Genomic DNA, 17719 nt, shown 5'->3' on the forward strand with positions numbered 1-17719 from the left:
GCTGCATTAATCTTGGAGGCCAATAATCTTTCTATTATTAGGATATTCAGAAAACAGTTATTTTTGTGTGCATTAAGGTAACAATGGGGTTGCAGGTCTTGAACTTTGTCAAACTAGACTGTGTCATTATACTGGAGTGTGTTTGAATTACCTGTGAATACTTCTTCTGTAATGTGCTCTTCATCCCTTTTAATACCTTGAGATTGAGGCTTTTTTTCTGACACTTATTTCTTTGTTGCATAATACCTTGAGAATAGGGCATGCTTTCCCATCATGGTTAATGGGAGTGATTCTCTGCACACCAGACTGAAAAATGTCTCTATTCTAGGGCCTTACTGTCATCCTGCTCTTTTACATTCTCTTCATTCTTTCATTCTTTATCTAAATCCAAAAAATAATGTTTATCTTTTAAACGTCACATTTAATATTTTCATCTGTTTATTGAAAACCATTGAAAATGAGCCCCTGGTTGAAAACTTAACTGTGTACACATGTGGTTGATGTGACATTCTTACTCATCATCTAAAGTCAATTATAATTTAGTTTGCACTTGCTAGAAATAAAATGAGCATGCATTTGCTTATTGCCAAGAAATGTAAGAATTTAAGGACATTTTCTATGAATGTCGCTCTGTTTAAAACTTGAATTAGACGAGCATTGCCAGTAATATTTTACCAAAACCTCCAGCTTGGTTCTGCAAGTGGCATCACATTTTGGCCTATTTATACAGTATTAACAATGAACTAGACTGAAGCTAATGAGCAGGTATTTTAGTGCCTTGGACACTGCAGTAAGGAAAAAAAATGAGTTTCCCACAATACTGTAATATCACTAAAATAAAATAGCTGTGACAAGCCTCAGTACAACCAGGAAATGCAAAACTGAATGGACTGATGATACCACTTCGGAGTATTTGGTTTGCTTATTAGCATGTTCAGCTTCTTCTCAAGAAGGGCTACAGGCTGTGGCAGAGCAACTGCACAAAAGAGTCCATTAAAAAATGAGGCAAAGTAACCAGTTTCTGCAGGATCCTAGTTTCAGAAGCTCAGCGCACCATTTAGCGTGTGCCTTCCCAGGTTTTGGAAAGTGCTACAATTGGGCAGCTTAATAAAATAAACAGAAGCCAATAAAAACCATGACCCAAGAGCTAGGCTGACTGACATTTCTTACTTATGAAATTTTCAGAGATTAAGAAAGGAAAGTTAATAATTCAATTGCACTGGAAACTGCATTACCTGTCTCTGCGCCTGAACCACAAAGAGAGACAGTCGCGCAGGAGCATTGTAGCTTGAATTTGATGAGTAATACATTCTTTTCCAATCAATTTATAAAGAAATTGTTAAATGAGTTAATTTAATAATGATGGGTTCTGTCATATTGATAGGAAAACTAATTGGCAATAACACAATGCAGTGAAGGATGGATGTTTAAAAAAAAAAAAAAGACTGCCCACAAATTAGTGTTACTACTGAACCTGACTTTTTTAAAGGCTTTAATTTTAAGCATTGTGCTCCTGTATTAAACAAGCTATCAAATCTAGAAATCTTACAGGGAAGTTAAATGCAAGGTTTTTTAATTGTGTTTTGATCAGACATTTAGGAAAAATTGTGAATCTAACAAAGAGATGAAAGTAATTTAAGACTTTTTTGAGAAGGAGGCTTGGTTTTGCATTTTTATCATCAAGTATCTATACAAGTGTGACATAGACTTTTGAAATCCAGTATGTATTACCTCAGTTAACTCTGTACTTGCAGTGTAAAACAACTTTGCACCGTTACTGAGCATGACTGGGTCTTGCCCTTTAATAAAGAATTATGCAGATCTCTACTACACGGTATTCTGTCACCCCATTGGCACGTCTCACTACCTCTCCTAATCCACACATCTCTTATGGCTGTTCTCAGCTTTATTTAACTTTGAAAAATTGGAGTGATTGTAGGCAATTTTGTTTTAAGATACAAAGGAAAATGACAGGAGGAATGTGATATAGAACTAGTGGCCCTGTATGTATATATTGTATGGAATAGTTGTTAAATCATGTACTAGATATTAAATAAATTGACTGAGAAATCAGAATTCTTGAACACAAAGGGCCAGTTTTTAGCAGATCTCTTTAAAGGGTTTGCAAAGTAACCAAGCATTCCTGTTGCTCCTGCACATGTTATAATTTTCTATAGCACATCAGTAGTATGGTTAAAAGAGTATGGGCTGCTATTGGCCACATACAATAACACCAATCAGTGAATATGGCTCTGAAGGAGTGGATTTCTAATAGCATATATTTAGAGAGAGAATTGCAGTTAGCAAAACATTTGCTGTTGTTCATATAAATTCATAAGTCACGATAGAGTATTAATTTCAAAGAGCAGAGAAACCTTAACTAAAGTGATGCATTGCTTTTATAATTTGGCTTACGGCTTCATTATTTCCTGAACAATTTATAGGTGCGTGTGTTTGTATGTGTGTATAGTATACGTGAGCTGTTACAGTAGATGAAAGCAGGTTTGCAAATTTGTGTATTACAAATCAGTAGGTATTTAGATTCTTTTATAATATTGCTTATGGATTTTTAGATGGGACAATATTAGAGCCATGGAACCAAATTTTGTGCAGTTGCATCAGCTTACACCAGGGATGTTTATTTTTGGCCTCCTAACTAATATTTTATCCTAATGTTCTAATATTTACTTGGTAATTTTGCATGCAATAACTTTGTCTGTAATATAGCTGTACACATGGATTTTGCAAACCCATTTCTAGAGGCTCATATATCTTTCCCTATAGTTAGTTAATATAAATTAAATATATCTCTTATTTATAAAAATGGAAGTATTAAGAGTTGGTTTATATGAAATAAAACTTGGGTAAGCAGGTTATTGTACATTTTGGTGACATTCTCCTTGTGCATGACTGAACAAAAATAGAATGAAAGATGCAGAAAGCCTGTTCTTATAGTCTTTATGCAGGTAAAATCCTTTTTAAATCCAGTAGTAGTTTTCCTTGTACACAGGTGAAAGGACTGGGCCATAATACTTGATATTTGATTTAAACAACACCGTGTGGAGAGCATCAAATTTCGTAACCTTTATCTCTGCTATTATCTAGTTTCATTTTTAAATTTCATATTGTTTTATTATGACAATTAAGTGCCCTTTTTTTTTTTTGTTCCAGACAAATATGAAAGAGAAGCTAGTAAATACTGGAATGAATTTTACAAGACTCATAAGAATAACTTTTTCAAGGATCGTAATTGGCTATTTCTGGAGTTTCCAGAAATTCTTCCAAAAGGACAGAAAGATCAGATGAATAAAGAGGAAAAATCTTCTTATCCTGTAAAACTGAATGCTACAAACGGTTGCACAAATGTGGGCTTTCCTGGAATGTTTGAAGAAGGCAAAGATTATTGCCAGAACAATTTGGTGGATGGCTTAATTTCTGTGCAAGGACACTCATACAACAAAAACCAAGCAGAACCTGTTACTGAGAACAAACATGTTAAGAACTGTGAACAAGAAACTGTGAAGCAAGAATCCTTCCCTGGCAGTGGTGCTACTTATAGAATACTAGAGGTATTTTACTGCAGACATTCAACACATAATTTACAACTCCAAATGATGGCTTCAAATATAATGATTGCTTAATATTTATCAAGGCAACAACTATTCAGAGTTCACAACACTACTTTTGCCTTGTGCCTGAAATTTTCAGAGAGACCTAAGAAAATTTAGATGCCCCGTTCCCACTGAAAGTCATTGGGATTTGTACTTCTGATTCCCTTAGGCCTATCTGAAAATCCCCATTTAAAATATTTTGTTCTGTCTAAACCAATGCTGTGTGACAAAATAACAAAATTGTACAAGAAAACTACAATTTCCTGTGCAGTTGGCCCTGGGAGAAGAATCTTTTCTGGGCATGGGAGAGAATGTAGGACCTGATCTTGGTCCATAAGTATAGCGGAAGAGTCAGTGCTTCTGAGAGTTGCGGTGTAAGGAGCAACAAAGCCATTTACCCCTTTTTTTTACTACTTTAACCACTGTAATTGTTTCCGTTAATTTGGGATACAGGCTTTATTTGATGGTTTAGTTAAATTTTTGTTTCTGCTTTAATTCCAGGTTGGTTGTGGTGCTGGAAATAGTGCTTTTCCTATTTTGAAAGTTATATGGTAAGCAGTGTCAATCCCCCCAAATACAAGCCCAACATGAATGAAAAAAAAGTTTTAAGCTAGTCTTATGCTGTGAGAAATGCTGGATTGACAGTGCTACACACCAGAGTCTTCTAGTTACCCACAGAACAGGGACAATGTGGCAGTAGCCATGCAAGTTGTTCCCCATGGTGCTGAGCGAGTTATTTGGCTTTGATTTAGAAGGGAAAACATTGGGTGTTGAGGTGGTAGGTCAGTCTTCAGGTTCGTTCATGCCAACTACTAACAAAAGTGTCTGTCGCTTGTGTTAGTTTGAGTGTTTACACTAGTCCAGTGGCACCGGACTGAGACCACCAACACTTGTCATACAGGTCACTGAAGAGCCATCAGATAGTATCAACTTCTGGTTCCAAATTCAGAGGTGACAGAAATGATGGTGTATATTACCACATTGGCAAGAAGTTGTGAGTGTTATCTTTGACCCCTTATGTCACTTCTGAATTTGGTCCATATTCTCAATTTAAAGCAGCTCAAGTTTTAATGACACAGAGACCCAAAGTTCCGTGTTGCATTACTTAATCCCTTGAACCCTCAATCCCATCCCATCCACATAGCTTTTGTCTTCAGAAGGAAGTGTTGTGAGAGAATGTTCTCCTTTCGGTGCACGTTCTTAGCTTTCACTGGAAACGATGTCCACACATCAGGGGAAGGGACAGACTCTCTTCTGCTCTCATCTCTGAAACTTGTGTGCAACACATTAATTGTTGTTCTGCAGCCCAATACTAATAATTTGCACTTTTGTAGTGACTTCAGTCCACTTCACAGACATTTGTTAGCCACAGCATTCCTGTGGTATAAGCACTATTGTGTCCATTTCACAGATGTGGGAATTCAGATATAGAGAGATTGAGGGCAGCTGGGAGCATGCTTCCTGGCCCAGGGAGACATACACACACGCTAGCTCTGCTCTAGATAGCATGGTAAAAATAGCCGTGTGGCCACAGTGGGACAGGTAGTGGCTCAGGCTAGCTACCCGAATACAAACCGGCAGCCCCCGGGTACGTACCAGGGTAGCCCGAGCTGTCACCACACTGCTTGTGGCTCTAGCAGAGCTGGTGTGTGTCTGTCTGCCCACCCACATTGGGAAGCACCTTCCTAGCAGCTATGTAGACACACCTAAGTGGTGTGCCAAGGTCACACAGGAAGTGTGTTGCAGTTAGCAAAAGAATCCAGTCTCCAAACTACCAGGCCTTAGCCCTGAAACAATCCTTCTCCCCTAAACTTCAGATTATATTGTGAAAGGAGAAACCTGCATTATCAATGAAAACAACAGAAAGTAGTGTTGTGTGGGAGCAAAGACATTATTAGGTACGTATATGGGGAAAAACTCAAACTGGTGTGCATTATACAGGAAGCATAATTTGTACTGCAAAACTTGTTTTAATTAAGAGTCCTCCTATTAATCAGCATTTTACTCAGTGATATCAGTTTGTATGCAAATCCTGCATGTGACCAGATAGGTGCATTAACTACATAGTATTTAGCATTTAAAACACAGAGGTGTAACTGAAGTCTGAATGCAGTTAAGAATACATTGCAGTTAAGAATATGCATTGATTTCATATTTGAATTGATGGAAACATCTCTTATCTATTGGAAGGCACATCTTGTATCCAAGTACAATTCACACTATATTTGGCAATGTAAAATTGCCTTTTGTTTTCACAAAAGAATAGTAATACAATGTAGAGTCCCACTGTGCTTGAAAGAAAACCTTCCCCTTTCTGTGGAATATTTTTAATTTTTTTTTTAATGATCCAAAATTAAAAATAAAAAGGGATGGTGCTTGACACAGTTAGTGCTTAGAGTTGCCAGGCAACCGTTTTTTTACTGGAACGCCTGGTCGAAAAGGGACCCTGGTGACTCCGGTCAGCACTGCTGACCGGGCCGTTAAAAGTCCAGGTGGTGGTGCAGTGGGGCTAAGGTAGTCTCCCTGCCTGCCCAGGCTCTGCACAGCTCCCGGAAGCGGCTGGCGTTTCCCTCCGGCTCCTAGATGCAGGGGCAATCAAAGAAGCTCCTCTTACTGCCCCTGCCCCCAGCACTGGCTCCTCAGCTCCCATTGGCCGCAGTTCATGACCAATGGGAGCTGCGGTGGCAGTGCCTGTGGGTAGCGCACACCGCGCAGAGCGGCCTGGCCATGCCTCAGACTAGGGTCCAGATATGCTGGCTGTGAAATAACTATCCAGACCAGAACTATCCCTGTTGTTTGACAGAGGCTTTTCATGCAGTTCGCTTTCCACTTTATGAGAAGAGAACAGCTGTTTATACACCTTGGTGAGTGAATTGGATAAGTAGGACTAGGTCAGTCAAAACCCCAGCTGCTTACCCTCAGTCATGCTAGGGGGTTCAGGTTCCACAAGATCTCACATCCAGTCTGGGACCTGTAATTCCACTGGTTGCCTGAATACATCTCTTAAGCATTCACAGGGCTGATGAGGGTTTTGCTCAGTAGTGAGATCAAGATCAGCTGCTCTTGGTCCAAGAGGGTTCTCCTGCTCAGCTCCCTTAGAGATATGGTCTACTGAGCTGGGTATACAGCAGAATCTGCTGGGCACAGGGACACATTTTCTCTTTGGTGTGACTTCCTTTCCAAAATCTCCAGCACTTTAGGAGAGATGGTTTTTCTGAGGGCTAATCCTGTTCCTTAATTAGTGGGAGTGCTGCTTGACTCGCCCTCATTTACACTGATTGTTGAAGAGTTGAAAAAATTCTGCCCTGGGTTCCTGACATCTGATGTTTTGATGTGAGGAAAATTTGCAACTGGCTTTGCACTGAATGTGAGGGGAAGGGAAGCTAGCACTACAGGAAACCGACATGTATTTTGATGAAAAAAGGCCCAGGGTAATGGAAGGAAACAATCAAAACCACATAATCTGATCACAGCCAGCGCAAATGACACCTGGGAACCCAAACGTCTTCAGAACAGTTAATAACTGTTAAGTAATTTCCTCCGTTGAAGCTGAAATAAATATTTTTCATATTGCTAATTAAATTACATGCATAGACCCAGTGCCAGAAAATCTCTGAGTGGAGTTGCAGAAACCCACAAAATGATTGCAGAGTGAAAGTGTGACCCATTATTGCATATTGATGCAATGCAGCACCTGGGTATCGTCACAAGTATTTGATGGCTGTGACTCCGTCCAGTCGTCTTCCTTCTCTTGCTTTCCACTTACACTTTCTTCCTAGCTTGGTGTCCCCCCTCCCAATTCCCACCCCACGAACTGTTGGCAGATATTCCTACAGCTCTGGTCTGTTTGCTTTCTGCTGGACAATATAAAGCATGTTGCTGAGACCAGTGAAAGGGATTTTGATCAAACCTAGGGAGTACCCCAAAGAGCTGCATGTGGTTAGTACGATAGCATTTCTTTAATTGATGTTTGTTTTGTGTTCATAGCAATACCCCTGGAGCCTTTCTGTACTGCTGTGATTTTGCGTCGGGAGCAGTGGAGCTAGTAAAGGTATTTCAAGTGTTCACTTTAGAAAGTGTGATGTACCCCATGAGCCTGTCATTCAGAAAGCTGCAAGGAGGCCATTCTTGTGAAATGGAGCACAATGGTTTTGACAACTTTAAACTGGAGTTTTTAATACTCCAAAGAACAAAGTCCTTCTCTGCAGAGAGAGGAGTGAATGCCGCCAGTGGGACTGTCTCTCACCCTGAGCAAGATCCCAGAACAGAATCAGCTTTATGAGAAATATTTTACAAAACTGAATAATTGAAAAAACGTTTCTTGAGTCATGGTAAGTTGACTAACTACTACTGTTCTGTCTATGTTTCTCTTAATCTTTATCATTACAGTCACACTTGTCCTACAATTCAGCCTGGTGTTCTGCCTTTGTTCATGATGTATGTGATGATTCCTTACCCTACCCTTTTCCAGATGAGATCCAAGATGTCATTCTACTTGTCTTTGTGCTCTCTGCCATTCATCCTGACAGGTAAATGAAGACTAAAGGGCAAAGCAAATCTGTTAAAGCTCTTTTATCACTAGTGGTTTTCAAGAATATCAAAGTGAGATGATGAATCTTGAATTTATTATTCAGTAAGCTACATTATGTATAATGCAGGACATTTTAAATGCCGCTTTCGCCTTTTCGGAATCTAAGAGAGAAGCTGGTCAAACCACTTCATTAGTGAGCCTCCTGTCACCATCAAAATGAAATGAACTTCTTCTTGAAAGACATATACCTATAAAAAGTGACAGTGCTTCAAGAAAGTTACAAATTCAGAAACAGGCTACTAGTCTCCCAGAGGTGATATTGGTGATCAAAAACAAATATCCGTGATTTAGCATCTTACAACATGTTGATAAAGACCCAGGCTGCGATTCATTAGTTGCATACAACTGCATACATATGGGCCTCTTATGAAGAAGATCACTTAAGAGGACCCGGCTTGTTTGGATTAGGCAAATTAATCTAATTTGCACTATATTGGGTTGGGAGCTATTAGCTTTATTACTGAAGCAACTCTCAATATCTAAAGAACCAGCTAATACTGACAAATTTTGAAAGAATATTCTTTCTCATGGGGAAAAATACAAAAGGGTATATATTATTCACACTTACTATTCAACTGCTCCTTTAACCACACTGTACAAAAGGAAATGCATATTGCACATGTAATGTTAAGTGTGTTGTTTTAAGAACTGCATTAAATATGGCCATCCATGCTCAGCAGACGTTGGAACAGTACTCACCTGAGTCAGTTTTACATTTGAGGACTGTTTTCTTGCCTGAATGGCTGAGTTATTAATCATTAGCTTTTGCAGAAAGACGATCTTTCCCAGAAAGCATATCTCTCCTTCCTGTTTGTGCAAAGATGAGCATATGAGTCATGTGCAGAAGAGCGTTTTGCTAAGCCTGGGTGCAGATTCCAAACACAATTCAGACAGTAGATTGAAATTTGTGTAAGTGCAGCAATGCAGTGGGGAGGATACCAGGAAAAATATATTTTTATCACACCTTTTGTCCACGGGAGAAATGATAAAATGCTCACAGACAGAATTTCTGAGTGTGTTTTTCGCAGTGACCCTTAAGAATACAGTTCCCCTCCCCCACCACCAAGATTAGCCAAATGAATGCTGACATGGGCATTTATATGTATAAATGCATACAGATTTCTGGGTATAGATTCCTATGCAGTATAATCCAGTCTCCAAAAGCTTAAGTACTAAAATATACTTTCTTCATTACAATATCCCCTAGAAATATAGTGGTTGCATAAAAAAATTGTAATCTAGACCCTTGTTGATTTTTATAACAATTGTCTAACAGCTTGAAATATAAGAAATGACAAGGAAAACCAAGAGAATGATAATGCAGAGCCTTAAATAAAAACACTTGGGTGCCTGGGAAATGTAAGGTTCTGGGATGTATACATTCTCATTCAGCACCTTTGTTGTTAGCTATTGTGTTCTCGTTTTGACAGTTGCTGTTCTTTTACTTTATAAAGCAACACTCTTCTTTTCTGCTAGCAGCCCCCCTTTTGAAATTATGTTGTTCTCAAAAACAAGATAATTTGGAAGCCATTAACCTTCCTATATGCCATGTGGTATTTATACTGTGCCAAATTTTCAAAGGGTTCCTACTTCATGTGCGTGTAGTATTTGTCAGTATCCCCATGTAAGTGCACAGAACACATTTTCATGTGCGGAGTTTCTAATTCTGTGCCCGCCTGTTTGCTCTGAGAACTCTTATGCCCGTTTGTACATGCAGCTATGCTACCCCTTTTTTGCTTGGCAAAAATGTGCAGATTTTGTGTATGAACAAAACAGAGGCCCTTTAAATGTTTGTCTTCCTCTATTTCTGAATTTAAGCACAGGATTTCCTTTAAAAGTGCATATTTTCCTTTTTGAATGGTTTCTCTTAGCTCATAATTCTCCTTTTCTGCTTAGTTAAGGCCTGATCCTGCACCTTCAAAGTCAGTGGGAGCAAGACTGGGCTTCTGCTCTCTTGCTAGATTGTGCTTCTAGGGATAGCCTTAAGCATGAGCCAGTGTGTGAGCTGGGGGAGAAGCCCAGGAGACACTGTACCTCAGAGACACCCTTGGAAGTGCGGTGCCTGTGTGCTCATATCTTGTATTAGAGGACCTGTGTGCTCATATCTTGTATTAGAGGAGGATGTATCTCACAACAGCTCTTTTCAGGGTGCAGCATACTCGCTGCTCCCCCACTTGGCACCCAGACAGGTCAAGGTAAACTGGCCAAAGAAATGGGAAATAGAACAAAGAACCTTTTCATGAGCGTGACATTTACTCCTACAGTAAATGCAAATGGTTCGGTGATCTTAGGTAAGGGTAGATTAATGCTAGACAAGGCCCAGATCCACCAAAATTTCAGGGCTTTAGAGGATGCTAGACTTTTCTTGTCTCTGCTTCCTGCCAGTATCTTCAGCCAAGTTTCTCCTGCCAAATTCCCCTCCATTGACAGATCTCAAACTCTTCCTTTTATTCCACTAGGATAGAGATTCGTAGTCCGCTGTTGTGTGTATGGTATAAATACATAGATAGATAGCTGGATTAGAGAGAGAGCTTCTTGTCTGCCTCCTGCTCCAGAGTATTTGATCTTCCTGCCAAAAGAGACAGCCCGATCCACCCTATCCTGGCAGGTAGCCCAACCCATCCTACCTTGGTAGTTGGCTGTTCATTCAGCTTTATGCCATGCAACTGCCTACTGCTTTACTTGTAACTCACTGCAGGTCTAGGCTTCCTTTGATCATGAGGGATTGGATCTCAAGAATCTTACTTTAATCCATTCTTGATATTTTGCTAGAGAGGAGGAAAGGGCTCATTCCCTCTCCCCCCATTTTATATTATTCAATAAAAGTTCCTGTTGCATTTTTGTGCCTTTGCATCTTTGTAAAAAAAAAAAATTGTTCTTCCTACTGAAGCTGTTTGTTAGTGTCTGACATTTTTACGTGATTGAAGACCGTCCCTTCTCACTGAGACCTCAAAAACAACATGTTGAACCTAGTGGCAAGAGAAAAGCTACGTTTGGAGTTACACCAGTGTCACATTTTATTTTCTAAGGATGCAAGGAGTTGTAAGTAGACTGGCCAAATTATTGAAACCTGGAGGGATGTTGTTATTTCGAGACTACGGAAGATACGATACATCTCAGCTTCGTTTTAAAAAAGGTATTTCCTAAGAGACGTTTGTTTAATATTTATTTTTCACTTTGCATATCTTTTAAAGGGATAGCACAGTCATTCTAGTCACAATTTTTATCTTTTAGGCCGCTGTTTGTCAGAGAATTTTTATGTACGAGGAGACGGTACCAGAGTTTATTTCTTTACAGAAGGTAAAACAAATTTCTGTTTTATAGAAAAGTTCTGAGTGTCTCTTTAGATGACATGGGGTACAAAGCCACTTAAAAAGCTATGTAAGTAATTTTCATACCCCTTTAACTCTCCATTTTTCAAAAACATGAAGCTCATTTTTGTGGAAGATTTTTTCTTTTCCAGCATCAAACTTTGATTCCCTTCCTCAGCTGTGTCATTGAAGCTTAAGTTATCATACTTCAACTATTTTAATTTAACAGTAGTTTGAGTGCCTCTTTACCCTTTATAAATAAGTTTCCTCTGCACTAGCATCATTGCTTTATTTCTGTCGCTATATCAGATTATATAGAAGATTAGACAGGAGCACACAATTGTTTTTATGGGACCAGTAAAAAGTATGTAGTCCATTTTTTCCATTTGCTTCTTTTTAAATTCCTAGGACTGGGTTGATCAATTTTAGCAAGAAGTAAGTCTATACTGGGAGGAGTTTCCTACTGGAGATGAGCAGTTTTAACTAATTAGGTACCTTTATGATAATTCTTGGGGTATCCAGGACTATGAGTCACCTCGTTACCTCCCTGCCTCCAGTGAGAGGGAGAATTGCTTGTGCTTAACTCTCAGTTCCCTGACACCTCCAGTCTGTTAACCACCCAAACAATCTCCTCTGGGCTTTGCCAGCCCTTATTTTGCTTTGCAGGTTAACCATAGGTGCACACGAGTCCTTGATCCCCTTTGAAGCATTCCCCTGCAGTGTTCAACCCCTTATCCACTGAACATCCATAGTAACATCAGGCCTGCTGTCCCCAAGGAACAGTGTGCATACCAGCTTGAATGATTCAACTCAGGATCATCTCCTTGTACAATACCACAGCACTGAGATTTATTTATTGTGAAAACAATAATAAGTTTTTTATCAGCAATCAAGATTTAAGAGGTAGTGAGTAAGTATAATGGAAACAGATGGGTTATATAAAACAAAATCATAATACAATCCACAGAGACTAAATTTAATAGGCTAATCTCAAATCTAAATAAATTTGTCTCATCCAGATGTCCTTTGCAGAGCTTCATCCAAGCCTGGTTGTGATCCATTTTCATGAATGCAATAGCACTGCTCAATGACTTCCTAGGTGTAGGATAAAGGGGGTCTGCCTTGTCTTCATTTTATATTCCCTAAAGTTCATTGCTTGTACTTCCAGAGTCCGGCCAATCCCCACCGTAGGTTATTCTCAGGTGCACTGTCTTCCTGCTGACTTCATATCTCCCCTCTGACTTTTTGTAAATGACTTCCCTTTGTGTTAACTTATTGTGCTTAATTTGCACGCAGACCAACAGAGACAGGTGAATAAACATCCTTGCTCTGACAGAAACCTATTTGTCAACTCTGCCTTAATACAGATTTGAGGAATATATTTTAGTATACATACAAAACTCCTTACATAGTATTTGTACAGATCTTGCACAACAATATTAATGACCAGCGTAACCCTGGCTTTCGTTTAAGACCTCACAAGATATGCTTTGGTGAATGAGAATGTACATACCATAATCAGGATATTCCTGTAACTCCCTTGACAGTTAGCACTAAGAGGTTTATGGGTCACAACCTTCGACCTACTTTTGATAGCATCCACAATTTTACACAGGATTTAGCTCTGACTTGCATGGTGCTTGCCCCTGATTAACTAGGGCATGAGATCCAAAATCAGATCTCTTAAAGAAATACCATTTAGCAGCTAAACGGTGGTTCTTAGGAGCTGATTGTGTTCCCATGACCCATACATAGAGCAGTCTCAGTGTGTGGGTCTTCCCCCTCCCAGGGGTCTGGGGACATTCAAATTTTACTGGAATTTTACTACATTTGGAATTTTACTCTGAAGAGTCTCACCTCGAATGCTTTCTTAAAGATCCTTCCTACTGTGAAAGAAATATCTTTTATACTTGAAGTAAACATGCTGGGCCAAATAATGGAGTGGAGAGCATGTGCTGGTGCTTTACTTCTGGCAGATCCTGACTGTCTCTGGCAGGTATCTCTGGCTTGGGTAGAATCACCCATGGCTCTGTGAATGACTGTTGGCCTCTTAGGGCTGTTAGCAATGAACAAAACCTGGCACAGGAGGACTGGCCTACACCCAGCAGCCAAGGATTTGGGGAACACAAAGGGGAGTTTTATGCTGCCTATACCTCCCTGGCCTGCACTGGACCTCCCTGGAGCCAAGGGTCTGGCCTGACATCTTTGTCATAAGAGACTGGGGAAATGAGTAGGAGGGATTCAGATATTAGCTATGGGGGTGGGGGAACCCTAACATGCCATGGGATCTCTTGATTCTTAGCAGAAAATGGGGAGTGCCTACTGTTGTAAATTCTGGCTCCATTTATATAGCTTATGAAATCTGGTTGCTATGGTGAATTTGTGTTATTAAGTGCCTGTATGTATGTGGATCCACCATTGCTGTGACAGGTCCTGTAGCAAGTACACACGTGAGAGTAACACCGGGGAATATTTAATGTTAATGATGGCACTTTGACTACAAAGAGGCTATTCTAAAAAGCAGCTGCATCCTTAGAAAACCGGTTTTCGCTTCACCCCTTGGAGGCAGGAGCAGTGAAAAGTTACATAAAGGACAGAACAAAAGAAGGTGGGGGGGGGCAGGGGATTTAAATAGCAAGCCACACAGGAACAGAGAGGTTCATATAGGAAAAGAAAGCATGAGATAGGAGGGAGCAAAGTCATCCAGCATGTAGCAGCCTCATGGGGGCAGTGGAGCTCTGCCCACTTATCTGAGCCCAGATGGCCCCAAGGACTCTGGACAACCCCAGGGACTCTAACCCAGGGGTCCTCAAACTGGAGGTCGGGACCCCTCAGGGGGTCGCGAGGTTATTACATGTGGGGTCACGAGCTGTCAGCCTCCACTCCAAACCCTGCTTTGCCTCCAGTATTTATAATGGTGTTAAATATATAAAAAAGAGTTTTTAATTTATAAGGGAGAGTCACATTCAGAGTCTTGCTGTGTGAAAGGGGTCACCAGTACAAAACTTTGAGAACCACTGCTCTAATCCCAGCGCAAAGAATGCCCTGTAGTGGGAAGGAAATTGCGGCAGGTTGTGGTGGTCTTTGTTTTGTATGAGCTGTACTCTCTTGGTTTCTATGTGATTAAGTATAAAAGAGTATTAATGTGTTAGACTTTGTGCAAAGTGTGTGTTTGTGTTAACTGCTTCACAACTGCTGTATGCCCTTGAGGGAGTTAAACTTTAATCAGAAGCTTCAGACCTTTAAGGTGGAGTTTACAGGATTGGGTGCTAGGCAGCAGGTCTGTGCTCTGAGGCTTAATCTACACTACACAGCACTGCCTGTGGCATGTAGGAACCTGCCTCAGCAAAAAGCAAGCTGCGTCCACACTGCAGTGTGTAGCTACGAGTCTCAATGGAAGGCTGTGGCAGAGAGAAGGCAGCAGGAAAACTCCTTGCTGTCGGAGCCCTTCACTGCAGCAAGGAAAGGGTCTGGCAGGAGAGAGGCAGTGGGAAACGGTTCTGTCAGAGCTTTTCCTCCCTTCTGAAGTCTTTCTCTACTGTGGGGAAGGCTCCAGCAGCGGGGAACTGGCAAAGCCTTTCCTTGCTGCTGGAGCCTTTCATGGCGGTGGGGCCTTTCGCTGCTACCTCCCCCCTGCCAGAACCTTTCCTCACCTCATGGAAGAGACTCTGGCAGAGGGCAAAGGTTCCAGCAGCGGGGAGCTGGTGGAGCCTTTCCCCTGCCTCCTTCCCCTGCTAGAGTCTCTCTCCACTGGTGGAGTCTCTTCCTGCAGAGTGGAAAGGCTCCAGCAGTGGGACATTGCTCAAAATGGCAGTGTAGCTGGAGAGGCAGGGCTTGGGTGAGTAGAGAGCATACATACCCACACCTTCAGGAGTGTCTTTTCTCCACTTGCCTGTACTGGGCCTCACTGGCTACGCTGCTGTTGTTACTCGCTGGGGGGACTATGCAAGTATGTATGATGAAAGGGGTGTGCAGTGTAGACACACCCAGAGAGCGTGCCTTGGGGCAGTGGCTGGACTCCATTCAGGCTCCATGAGCTTAAAACATTCTGGGATCATGGACACAAAGGATCATGGACCCAGCAGTCCAGGCGCTGACTGAAAGGGGGTGCCCAGACAGATCAGTAGCACCTGCTTATCAAAAGAAGACATCACTTAGCTGAGGTTGTGCAGTGATAGAGAATGACGTTGGCATTAGCAGTTGGGACTCACCACAGAAGATGTTAAAGGTAGTTTTATACAGTAGTTTTTATACTTTACTGTGGAAACCAAGGGGTGCATCTACACTGCAATAAGACCTGCAGCACGGCTGTGGCTGGCCCGTCATCTGACTCAGGCTTGAGGGGATTGTCAGAGCCCACGCTCCAGCCTGAGCCCAAATGTCTACAGTGCAATTTTTAGCCCTGCTGCCCAAGCCCCTGAGCCCTAGTTAATTGACCCAGGCTCTGAGACTTGGTGCTGCAAGTTTTTTGTTGCAGTGTAGACATATCCAGAATGATCAAAATGTTGTATATTTGCCTTCCTCAAATCCAGTGTAACTTGGAGCCCTGAAGAAAGGTTGTTATATACTATGAGCAATATGTTCTGGACCCCAGGTGTGAGATTTTATACTGTATTACAACTCAATGATGCCACAAAGGTTGTCTCTTTTACAGAAGGATTTCTCATGGACTGTTCTAGCTCTGGGTTATCAGATTACAAAGCAGAGCTGATTCCAGCTCTGATGAACTACAGTATATGTGTTAAATTGGTAAATTTCTTTAACTGGCTGTATCAGTTTGGTTTTTTTTAATTATAGTAATTCTACTTCTCATTTGGGGAACAGATGAGGTCCACAACATATTTACCCTGGCTGGGTTAGTTGAAGTGCAGAATCTAGTTGATCGACGATTACAAGTCAACAGGAAGAAAAAAGTGAAAATGCAGCGAGTTTGGATACAAGGCAAATTCCAAAAACCATTTCAGCCACCTCAGAATAGCCGCCAATAGGCACCCTCATAGCTAAATATATTGTATTCCCCAGAGACCAAAACAAGTGAGTACATATATATTTCCTGTGGATCCTATGTTAACTGCTGAAAAGGCAGAAAAAATGTTGAACTGAAAGCATTTTCTTTAAAAAGTGTACTTTTTTGTTGTTAAGAAGTGATGTGGAAAAATGTCTCTTGTCTCTGCTTGTGTACATAATAAAATGGCTGTGCACTAACCTATTCATATCTCAATGACCTCTTATTATTTGGTTTGAATAGTTGAACAATAATATTAAAATATAACAAGTCAACTTGCTGCTGCAATTCTCATAATTTGTGAAGAGAATTTTAGACTGAAATGGGAGAATTGTCTTGCATGGTTTGAGCACAGGAATGCCAGTTCTCATAGTTAAAGCTGCTCCTACCCTCTCTCCTCGTATGGTCCCAGAGCCTGGGCTCCAGCCCAAGCTCAAACCCAAACATCTAAACTGCAATTTTATAGGCTAGCAGCCCAAGCCCCAGGAGCGATTCAGCTGACTTGGACCAATCGCAAGTGTTTTATTGCCGTGTAGACATACTTTGAGAAATCCCCTACACCAGGGGCTCTCAACCTTTCCAGACTACTGTACCCCGTTCAGGAGTCTCATTTGTCTTGCATACCCCCAAGGTTAACCTCACTTAAAAACTGCTTGCTTACAAAATCATACATAAAAATACAAAAGTGTGACAGTACAGTATTACTGAAAAATTGCTTACGTTCTCATTTTTACCATATCATTATAAATCAATTGAAATACATATATTGTACTTACATGTCAGTGTATAGTATATAAAGCAGTATAAACAAGACAGTATATGAAATTTTAGTTTGTACTGACTTCACTTTTATGTAAAAAGGATTGTATTTAATTAGATTAGGGAGCTAAGCCTTCCCCAATGGCTAAGTAGCAGTCTGGGATATAGGGTTTATTGAGAAGACTGGGATGAGGTAGCGGAAGGAGGCAGAAGTTGAGGCAGTCATGTTTGTTGGGGACTGTGATGGGTAGAAACACCTAACACTGGGAAGCAGAGGGCTAATTAGAGCCTTTGGACCCAATTGTTTTTGCCCTGCTGTACCTGCAGGAGATGTCAGGCCTGGAGGAGGGGAGTTAAAAGGAGGAAACTTATTCCGATTCAAGGCTGACCAGGAAGGAGATCAGAACTCAGCTTCTCATGCTGTGAGAGAAGCCTGGTTGCA

The 17719-nt window shown here is 40.9% G+C and overlaps 1 protein-coding gene across 8 annotated transcripts in view; it reads left to right on the forward strand.

The window, feature by feature from the left end:
* Window positions 1-16722, forward strand: part of METTL8 (methyltransferase like 8) — a 156806-nt gene extending 140084 nt beyond the window's left edge. For 6 of the 8 annotated variants that reach the window (XM_039494862.1, XM_039494861.1, XM_039494864.1 and 3 more), the window contains 7 exons: window positions 3172-3569; window positions 4113-4162; window positions 7599-7662; window positions 8001-8140; window positions 11232-11338; window positions 11437-11502; window positions 16311-16722. In XM_039494862.1, the coding sequence (XP_039350796.1) occupies window positions 3172-3569; window positions 4113-4162; window positions 7599-7662; window positions 8001-8140; window positions 11232-11338; window positions 11437-11502; window positions 16311-16501 (1016 nt within the window). In that variant the 3' untranslated portion in view covers window positions 16502-16722. Of the gene's footprint in view, window positions 1-3171; window positions 3570-4112; window positions 4163-7598; window positions 7663-8000; window positions 8141-11231; window positions 11339-11416; window positions 11503-16310 lie in introns of all 8 variants that reach the window. The other 2 variants (XR_005586218.1, XM_039494860.1) reach the window with 2 other exon arrangements.
* The last annotated feature ends 997 nt before the right edge of the window (window positions 16723-17719 follow it).

The sequence above is a fragment of the Mauremys reevesii genome, linkage group 11 (assembly GCF_016161935.1).
Source record: "Mauremys reevesii isolate NIE-2019 linkage group 11, ASM1616193v1, whole genome shotgun sequence".
Taxonomy (NCBI): domain Eukaryota; kingdom Metazoa; phylum Chordata; order Testudines; family Geoemydidae; genus Mauremys; species Mauremys reevesii.